We start from the raw sequence: 11,205 nt of genomic DNA, 5'->3' as shown, positions 1-11,205 counted from the left end.
GTGTGCACGTTATGTGTGTAATTTATGTTTAGACACATAATGAATTCATCGAGACAACAAATAAATATGGGGGAGTGTGTCTTAAATATAATGTCTCTAATAAAAGCCTGGTTCTCTCTATTTGTAGGTTTTCAGTAATATACTTTAAATATAAATACACAAACTCTAAACTCACACTGAGGTTTTCTTCACAATGAAAGCCGACGGACATTTTGCAAGTGTTTAATGTTTATTTTCACAGTCTTAAATTTTAACTTACTGTTTTCACAGATGTGACATTTACAGACAATATAATACAAATATTATATTTTCAGTATAAAGGACCTCAGATTCCAGGTCAGATATGAACATTTAATAAAAACTGAAAATAAATAGTATCCTGATTCTCAACATCAACTGAGAAAACAAAAAGATATTCATCTTAACAATTAAAGTACTGTAATTTGGTCAAAATGACAGGAAGTTCCATTCTAATGTTCAAAATAAACTTAGAAGTGCACATTCCTATATGTAATGATGTCTTTCATAATAAAAGCTTTCACACATACTTAAACATAGATCTTCTTTCCTGTAGCTTCAAAATAAAAGAAACAATTTGTTTACCTGTTATAAGAAATCAGTCAATAAAAGCCAGTGCTAATAGATCATATTTGTTCTTCTTCAAAATCAAACAAAACTATGGCTTCAGGTGAAGACTTTTAAAATAAGAGCAGGCAAGAATAATGAATATAATATCCTTTCAATTAATATTTGATGACAACAACAATACACAAATAATTTCTGATATGATATTAATTATATTAAATTAAATTAATAAATTAATGATAATGATAACATAATAAAATAAAAATGATAATTGGAGGAGGTTGCTCTACTGCGACAGGTTGCTGAGGCTCTGATTGGTGGAGAGGAAATTACCCATGAAACTCGGCACCTGTAGCCCAGTCGTTACGGCAATACCACCACACCAGACCTGCAAAACAGATTACTTTTGTTAAAGGTCTTATACTCAGGTTGTACTGTCGTTTTCATGCTTTAATGTGAAAAACACATTTCCTCATCATAGCTTCAGCTCCTGTCTATTTAAGACACCCCCCCATAAAAGCCCACTTTCTTCTGATTGGTCAACTTCTCGGTAGCCTGCAGAGGGAAAGGGTCTAGCTTTGGTGAAAATGGATCATATTTTATGGATGAAATATTGTCTGGTGTACTACTACTGTGCTACAGTGTGGTGTTGTACTGATGGTGAAGGCAGGGTATAGTATTACGTGTAGTATTACTGCAGTGTGGTGATGTACTGACGGTGAAGGCGGGGTATAGTATTAGGTGTAGTATTACTGCAGTGCGATGTAGTACTGACAGTGAAGGCGGGGACGAGCGGATGGCTGAACTTTGTTCTGAAGGAGTGAAGAAGTCGAAGTCTGTCGACGTCGATGAAGGTTAAATCACCTGAAAGACAGCAGACAGAGCAGGAGGTGAGTACTGTAAACTAAAGTACTGAAGATAAAGTACTGTAAAGAACTGTAAACTACAATACTGAAGCTAAACTACTGTAAGGTACTGAAGCTAAAGTACTACAAAGTAAAGTACTGAAGATAAAATACTTTAAGCTAAAGTACTGTAAGGTATTGAAGCTAAAGTACTGAAGCTAAAGTACTGTAAACTAAAGTACTGAAGCTAAAGTACTGTAAACTAAAGTACTGTAAACTAAAGAACTGAAGCTAAAGTACTGTAAACTAAAGTACTGAAGCTAAATGACTCTAAACTAAAGAACTGAAGCTAAGGTACTGTAAACTAAAGTACTGAAGATAAGGTACTGTAAACTAAAGTACTGTAAACTAACAAACTGAAGCTAAAGTACTATAACCTAAAGTACTGAAGATAAAATATTTTAAGCTAAAGTACTGTAAGCTGAAGTACTGAGGATAAATTACTGTAAACTAAAGTACTTAAGATAAATTACTGTAAACTAAAGTACTGACGCTAAAGTACTACAAAGTAAACTACTGAAGATAAAGTACTACAAAGTAAAGTACCGAAGATAAAATACTGTAAGCTAAAGTACTGTAAACTAAAGTACTTAAGTTAAAGTACTGAAGCTAAAGTAATGTAAACTAAAGTACAGTAAACTAAAGTACCGAAGCCAAAGTACTGAAGCTAAAATACTGTAAACTAAAGTACTGAATCAAAAGTACTTTAAACTAAAGAACTGAAGCTTAAGTACTGTAAACTAACGTTCTGAAGCTAAAGTAGTGTAAACTAAAGAACTAAAGCTAAAGTACTGTAAAGTAAAGTACTGAAGCTAAAGTACTACAAATTAAAGTACCGAAGATAAAATACTGTAAGCTAAAGTACTGTAAACTAAAGTACTTAAGTTAAAGTACTGAAGCTAAAGTAATGTAAACTAAAGTACAGTAAACTAAAGTACCGAAGCCAAAGTACTGAAGCTAAAATACTGTAAACTAAAGTACTGAATCAAAAGTACTTTAAACTAAAGAACTGAAGCTTAAGTACTGTAAACTAACGTTCTGAAGCTAAAGTAGTGTAAACTAAAGAACTAAAGCTAAAGTACTGTAAAGTAAAGTACTGAAGCTAAAGTACTACAAATTAAAGTACCGAAGATAAAATACTGTAAGCTAAAGTACTGTAAACTAAAGTACTTAAGTTAAAGTACTGAAGCTAAAGTAATGTAAACTAAAGTACAGTAAACTAAAGTACCGAAGCCAAAGTACTGAAGCTAAAATACTGTAAACTAAAGTACTGAATCAAAAGTACTTTAAACTAAAGAACTGAAGCTTAAGTACTGTAAACTAACGTTCTGAAGCTAAAGTAGTGTAAACTAAAGAACTAAAGCTAAAGTACTGTAAAGTAAAGTACTGAAGCTAAAGTACTACAAATTAAAGTACCGAAGATAAAATACTGTAAGCTAAAGTACTGTAAACTAAAGTACTTAAGTTAAAGTACTGAAGCTAAAGTAATGTAAACTAAAGTACAGTAAACTAAAGTACCGAAGCCAAAGTACTGAAGCTAAAGTACTGTAAAATAAAGTACTGAAGCTAAAGTACTGTAAAGTAAAGAACTGTAAACTAACATACTGAAGCTAAAGGACTGTAAAGTACTGAAGCTAAAGTACTGTAAACTAAAGTACTGAAGCTAAAGTACTTTCAACTAAAGAACTGAAGCTAAAGGACTGTAAACTGAAGTACTGAAGCTAAAGGACTGTAAACTAAAGTACTGAAGCTAAAGTACTACAAAGTAAAGTACTGAAGATAAAATACTGTAAGTTAAAGTACTGAAAATAAAGTACTGTAAACTAAAGTACTGAAGCTAAAGTACTGTAAAGTACTGAAGCTAAACTACAGTAAACTAAAGTACTGAAGCTAAAGTGCTACAAAGTACCGAAGATAAAATACTGTAAGCTAAAGTACTGTAAACTAAAGTATTGTAAGCTAAAGTACTGTAAACTAAAGTACTGTAAAGTAAAGAACTGTAAACTAACGTACTGAAGCTAAAGTACTGTAAACTAAAGAACTAAAGCTAAAGTACTGTAAAGTAAAGTACTATAAACTAAAGTACTACAAATTAAAGTACCGAAGATAAAATACTATAAGCTAAAGTACTGTAAACTAAAGTACTGAAGCTAAATGACTGTAAACTAAAGAACTGAAGCTAAGGTACTGTAAACTAAAGTACTGTAAACTAACAAACTGAAGCTAAAGTACTATAACCTAAAGTACTGAAGATAAAATATTTTAAGCTAAAGTACTGTAAGCTGAAGTACTGAGGATAAATTACTGTAAACTAAAGTACTTAAGATAAATTACTGTAAACTAAAGTACTGACGCTAAAGTACTACAAAGTAAACTACTGAAGATAAAGTACTACAAAGTAAAGTACCGAAGATAAAATACTGTAAGCTTAAGTCCTGTAAACTAAAGTACTTAAGTTACAGTACTGAAGCTAAAGTAATGTAAACTAAAGTACAGTAAACTAAAGTACCAAAGCCAAAGTACTGAAGCTAAAGTACTGTAAAATAAAGTACTGAAGCTTAAGTACTGTAAAGTAAAGAACTGTAAACTAACATACTGAAGCTAAAGGACTGTAAAGTACTGAAGCTAAAGTACTGTAAACTAAAGTACTGAAGCTAAAGTACTTTCAACTAAAGAACTGAAGCTAAAGGACTGTAAACTGAAGTACTGAAGCTAAAGGACTGTAAACTAAAGTACTGAATCTAAAGTACTACAAAGTAAAGTACTGAAGATAAAATACTGTAAGTTAAAGTACTGAAAATAAAGTACTGTAAACTAAAGTACTGAAGCTAAAGTACTGTAAAGTACTGAAGCTAAACTACAGTAAACTAAAGTACTGAAGCTAAAGTACTACAAAGTACCGAAGATAAAATACTGTAAGCTTAAGTACTGTAAACTAAAGTATTGAAGCTAAAGTACTGTAAACTAAAGTACTGTAAAGTAAAGAACTGTAAACTAACGTACTGAAGCTAAAGTACTGTAAACTAAAGAACTAAAGCTAAAGTACTGTAAAGTAAAGTACTGAAGCTAAAGTACTACAAATTAAAGTACCGAAGATAAAATACTGTAAGCTAAAGTACTGTAAACTAAACAACTGAAGCTAAAGTACTGTAAACTAAAGTACTGTAAACTAAAGTACTGTAAACTAAAGAACTGAAGCTAAGGTGCTGTAAACTAAAGTACTGAATCAAAAGTACTGTAAAGTAAAGAACTGAAGCTTAAGTACTGTAAAGTACTGAAGCTAAAGTACTGTAAACTAAAGAACTAAAGCTAAAGTACTGTAAAGTAAAGTTCTGAAGCTAAAGTACTACAAATTAAAGTACCAAAGATAAAATATTGTAAGCTAAAGTATTGTAAACTAAAGTACTGAAGCTCAAAGACTGTAAACTAAAGTGCTGAAGCTAAAGTACTGTAAACTAAAGAACTGAAGCTAAGGTACTGTAAACTAAAGTACTGTAAACTAAAGAACTGAAGCTAAAGTACTGTAAACTAAAGTACTGAAGCTAAAGGACTGTAAACTAAAGAACTGTAAACTAAAGAACTAAAGCTAAAGTACTGAAGCTAAAGTACTGTAAGCTGAAGTACTGAGGATAAATTACTGTAAACTAAAGTACTTAAGATAAAGTACTGTAAACTAAAGTGCTTAAGTTACAGTACTGAAGCTAAAGTACCGAAGCTAAAGTACTGTAAGCTAAAGTACTGTAAACTAAAGAACTGAAGCTAAAGTACTGAAGCTAAAGTACTGTAAGCTGAAGTACTGAGGATAAATTACTGTAAACTAAAGTACTTAAGATAAAGTACTGTAAACTAAAGTACTGACGCTAAAGTACTACAAAGTAAACTACTGAAGATAAAGTACTACAAAGTAAAGTACCGAAGATAACATACTGTAAGCTAAAGTACAGTAAACTAAAGTACTGAAGCTAAAGTACTGTAAACTAAAGTGCTTAAGTTACAGTACTGAAGCTAAAGTACCGAAGCTAAAGTACTGTAAGCTAAAGTACTGTAAACTAAAGAACTGAAGCTGAAGTACTTTAAACTAAAGAACTGAAGCTGAAGTACTGTAAACTAAAGTACTGAAGCTAAAGGACTGTAAACTAAAGTACTGAAGCCAAAGTACTACAATGTAAAGTACTTAAGCTAAAGTACTGTAAACTAAAGTGCTTAAGTTACAGTACTGAAGCTAAAGTACCGAAGCTAAAGTACTGTAAGCTAAAGTACTGTAAACTAAAGAACTGAAGCTAAAGTACTTTCAACTAAAGAATTGAAGCTAAAGGACTGTAAACTGAAGTACTGAAGCTAAAGTACTACAAAGTAAAGTACTGAACATAAAATACTGTAAGTTAAAGTACTGAAAATAAAGTACTGTAAACTAAAGTACTGAAGCTAAAGTACTGTAAAGTACTGAAGCTAAACTACAGTAAACTAAAGTACTGAAGCTAAAGTACTACAAAGTACCGAAGATAAAATACTGTAAGCTAAAGTACTGTAAACTAAAGTATTGAAGCTAAAGTACTGTAAACTAAAGTACTGTAAAGTAAAGAACTGTAAAGTAAAGTACTGAAGCTAAAGTACTACAAATTAAAGTACCGAAGATAAAATACTGTAAGCTAAAGTATTGTAAACTAAAGTACTGAAGCTCAAGGACTGTAAACTAAAGTGCTGAAGCTAAAGTACTGTAAACTAAAGAACTGATGCTAAAGTACTGTAAACTAAAGTACTGTAAACTAAAGTACTGTAAACTAAAGAACTGAAGCTAAGGTGCTGTAAACTAAAGTACTGTAAACTAAAGAACTGAAGCTAAAGTACTGTAAACTAAAGTACTGAATCAAAAGTACTTTAAACTAAAGAACTGAAGCTTAAGTACTGTAAACTAAAGTTCTGAAGCTAAAGTAGTGTAAACTAAAGAACTGAAGCTAAGGTACTGTAAAGTAAAGTACTGAAGCTAAAGTACTACAAATTAAAGTACCAAAGATAAAATATTGTAAGCTAAAGTATTGTAAACTAAAGTACTGAAGCTCAAAGACTGTAAACTAAAGTGCTGAAGCTAAAGTACTGTAAACTAAAGAACTGTAAACTAAAGTACTGAAGCTAAAGGACTGTAAACTAAAGAACTGAAGCTAAGGTACTGTAAACTAAAGTACTGAAGCTAAGGTACTGTAAACTAAAGTACTGTAAACTAACAAACTGAAGCTAAAGTACTATAACCTAAAGTACTGAAGATAAAATATTTTAAGCTAAAGTACTGTAAGCTGAAGTACTGAGGATAAATTACTGTAAACTAAAGTACTTAAGATAAAGTACTGTAAACTAAAGTACTGACACTAAAGTACTACAAAGTAAACTACTGAAGATAAAGTACTACAAAGTAAAGTACCGAAGATAACATACTGTAAGCTAAAGTACAGTAAACTAAAGTACTGAAGCTAAAGTACTGTAAACTAAAGTGCTTAAGTTACAGTACTGAAGCTAAAGTACCGAAGCTAAAGTACTGTAAACTAAAGTGCTTAAGTTACAGTACTGAAGCTAAAGTACCGAAGCTAAAGTACTGTAAGCTAAAGTACTGTAAACTAAAGAACTGAAGCTGAAGTACTTTAAACTAAAGAACTGAAGCTGAAGTACTGTAAACTAAAGTACTGAAGCTAAAGGACTGTAAACTAAAGTACTGAAGCCAAAGTACTACAATGTAAAGTACTGAAGATAAAATACTGTAAGTTAAAGTACTGTAAGCTGAAGTACTGAAGCTAAAGTACTGAAAATAAAGTACTGTAAACCAAAGTACCAAAGCTTAAGTACTGTACAGTACTGAAGATAAAGTACTGTAAACTAAAGTACTGAAGCTTAAGTTCTGTAAAGTACTGAAGCTAAAGTACTGTAAACTAAAGAACTGTAGCTAAAGTACTGTAAAGTAAAGAACTGTAAACTAATGTACTGAAGCTAAAGTACTGTAAACTAAAGTAGTGACGCTAAAGTACTACAAAGTAAACTACTGAAGATAAAGTACTGTAAACTAAAGTACCGAAGGTAAAGTACTGTAAAGTAAAGTATTACAAAGTAAACTACTGAAGATAAAGTACTGTAAACTAAAGAACTGAAGCTTAAGTACTGTAAAGTAAAGTACTGAAGCTAAAGTACTGTAAAATAAAGTACTCAAGCTAAAGTACTGTAAAGTAAAGTACTGAGTAGTGATGAGAGTTGGCCAAAGAATGGGATCCGGCTGAATGGTGTCAGTACCATGGGTCAGCCCCTTCCCCGTGTGATGCTGAAATGATCCAAGATGGAGCCTGGGCACTGAAGTAAAGTGCGACAGAGTTCGTAGTTGTAAACGTTTGTTGTTAATGCTCTCCAGAGGTTTCTGTATAGCAATGTGAGTTCCAGAGCTGGACTCTGTGGAGGCCGGGTGTTAGTTTGACAGGACAGATATCAGCAAATGGTTAGCATTAGCTTTTAGCCAAGCTTCATGCCCATATGTGGCGTAACTGGGCGCTCGGCTGAAGGCAGTTAAACTGTCAGCTAAAGAGTTGAACTGTCAGTATTGTAGTTCAGCTAAGTTAGCCCCGAGAATGTTAAAGTGTCGGTCACTTAGCGGTCAGCTAAAGTACAAATCCGTCGTGAAGCTGACATCAATAAAACTGAAGCATTTAAACAAGAGAATCACAAGATGACATGGTACCATTGTCGTAGTTGCAGTAGATTCCGATTCGCTGAGGCAGGGGCCAATCCAGCACCTTCGCTCGGTTGTTGTGCTTCGCAGCGAGCGAGCTCTGCAGCCATTGGCTGGCGTGGAGACACCACGAACCAGTGCTCTTCCCTAATTGGTCAAAGCGGCCAAGGCTTGCCCGGTAGGCCACACCCACACTGAATGACTTCCAGTCAGCCAGGGGGCGGAGCTCCCAATAGTGACAGCCGCCACTCATCTCCTGGTCACCTAGGAGACGGAAGAAGAAAAAAAAGTAGAAAACATTAAAAAATTTTACAGTGTTAGATACTAAAATATTTACAAAATGAAATCCAGAGGGAGCAATGGTTGCTTTTAGAACCTACAAAATAAAAGTCTGCCATTCAAATGTATTAGACGTCAAAATAAACAGACAGTAAAATAAAAGCACTTTAATTAACAATAGTGCTTAAAGTTGACTTTAAATAAAAAACAGTATTTATAATATTATTTAATTTAATGCATAAAAGTGTAAAGTGTTAAAAGTTTGATAAAATGTGTTTTAGATTGACATGATGTGCATATACAACATTCAGTGGCATTGGTTGTGGTATCAGTATGAGGTATTAGTGTAGTAGTACAAAGTGTGCAGTACCCAGCACTGTGTATGACTCTCCAGCGAATCGGTCGCGTCCTGCTCGACTTCCTGCTGTCTTATTGGGTGAGGGCGTGGCGCTTCTGCTGCTGATAAAGTGCAAAAGAAAAACAAGAAAAGGAGAAAGTGAAAGAGTTGTTGTTCACACTCCCCAAGAATAAAGGTGGACAAACAACACGGTGAAACAGCCAATGAGGTCGTGCCAAAGCGATGATGCAGCAGAGAGAAGGATGACAAATCAAACACAAAATATAACTTTAGGTTAGTTTCAAAGACATAAAGCAGCTTAACAAAATAACGTGACTTATAACCAGTTTTACATCAAAACATGTTTTTTATTAGAATAATCACAATAACTGCTCTGTGAACAGTTTAACTTTAAAGTGTTGACATAAAGTTATTAAAATATAACACGAATGAACTGTGTCAACTAAAATATCAATAAAATGTGACCCAATTCAAAAACACAAAGATCTTTTTTCAAACAAGCGCTGATGTGATGTCAGCAGTGATGTCAGCAGTGATGTTATTGGCTGAATGAAGCAAAACATGGCGGATGAAGAAAGTGATTGGTGACACAGTGGTTGCTACTAGTCAGCGATGACAGTTTCTACCTGAGCGTGTCGGAGAGGACGCAGTACGGAGACTACAGAGGGACAAAAAGGTCAGAACACACCAACAGACAGCAGCAGAGAAACAAAATGAGTCATTTCAAAGTCCAAGCAGACATGAACAGCACAAGCCTGACCGCAGATACAGTCTACATTACACCTGGGCAACTCCATCTGCTGAGGAAGACCATGTGCTGCGATCAAAAGCTCCAGAACAGCAGCTAAATGGACTTACCATTCAACAACAAAAGCTCCCATGATCCTTAGCGGTACCGTGCTATTTTGGATGTTGACACATTTTCTCACCTGCTTTTATTCTCTTTCCCTCTCAGTCTGGGGTCGTGACCTTTGACCCCCTGCGGCTCCCAGGTCACCGTGTCACCCTGAACCTTCAGCTCAGCGTGAGCCGTCGCCGCATCAAAGCCAAAATTAAATGCTGCAGTGAAAGAAGAAGGACACGGTGAATATAGATAACAGAGAAGTTATCAGGGGCTCCTGGTCCTAATCATGTTTTTCTCAACAGACACAATAACCTGCTTTGCCTTCTGTCCTCGCCGTTTCATGAGGGAGGACTGAATACCAGAAACACGTCTGTGTAAAATACAAACTTCACAGCAGCACGAACACAGGAATCTTATTCATGATCTATAGGTAAGCATGTTCATATACATGAGCACGTCTCTGCTGCAGATATAACACTATACCTACAGTATATACTGTCACACACAATATCTACAGTATATACTGTCACACACAATATCTACAGTATATACTATCACACACACTATACCTACAGTATATACTCTCACACACACTATACCTACAGTATATACTGTCACACACACTATACCTACAGTATATACTGTCACACACACTATACCTACAGTATATACTCTCACACACACTGTACCTACAGTATATACTGTCACACACAATATCTACAGTATATACTATCACACACACTATACCTACAGTATATACTGTCACACACAATATCTACAGTATATACTATCACACACACTATACCTACAGTATATACTATCACACACACTATACCTACAGTATATACTGTCACACACAATATCTACAGTATATACTGTCACACACACTATACCTACAGTATATACTCTCACACACACTATACCTACAGTATATACTGTCACACACACTATACCTACAGTATATACTGTCACACACACTATATCTACAGTATGTACTGTCACACACACTATACCTACAGTATATACTGCCATACACACTATACCTACAGTATATACTCTCACACACACTATACCTACAGTATATACTGTCACACACACTATACCTACAGTATATACTGCCATACACACTATACCTACAGTATATACTCTCACACACACTATACCTACAGTATATACTCTCACACACTATACCTACAGTATAAACTGTCACACACACTATACCTACAGTATATACTGTCACACACACTATACCTACAGTATATACTGTCACACACACTATATCTACAGTATATACTGCCATACACACTATACCTACAGTATATACTCTCACACACACTATACCTACAGTATATACTCTCACACACTATACCTACAGTATATACTGTCACACACACTATACCTACAGTATATACTGTCACACACACTATACCTACAGTATATACTGCCATACACACTATACCTACAGTATATACTCTCACACACACTATACCTACAGTATATACTCTCACACACACTATACCTACAGTATATA

General features: G+C 34.2%; 1 protein-coding gene across 1 annotated transcript; it reads right to left on the bottom strand.

Moving 5' to 3' along the window:
• Positions 1–216: 216 nt before the first annotated feature.
• Positions 217–9,926, bottom strand: LOC123966478 (FSD1-like protein; the record flags this gene model as incomplete). The annotated part of the gene is made up of 5 exons (XM_046042631.1): positions 217–973; positions 1,361–1,449; positions 8,203–8,457; positions 8,843–8,931; positions 9,760–9,926. Coding segments are annotated over 5 exons (702 nt in total), but the record flags the coding sequence as incomplete, so codon positions are not given.
• Positions 9,927–11,205: the final 1,279 nt, after the last annotated feature.

The sequence above is a fragment of the Micropterus dolomieu genome, unplaced genomic scaffold, assembly GCF_021292245.1.
Source record: "Micropterus dolomieu isolate WLL.071019.BEF.003 ecotype Adirondacks unplaced genomic scaffold, ASM2129224v1 contig_13497, whole genome shotgun sequence".
Lineage (NCBI taxonomy): Eukaryota > Metazoa > Chordata > Actinopteri > Centrarchiformes > Centrarchidae > Micropterus > Micropterus dolomieu.
Note: the sequence above shows the minus strand (reverse complement) of the source record. Positions and strands in the feature narration are given on the sequence as shown.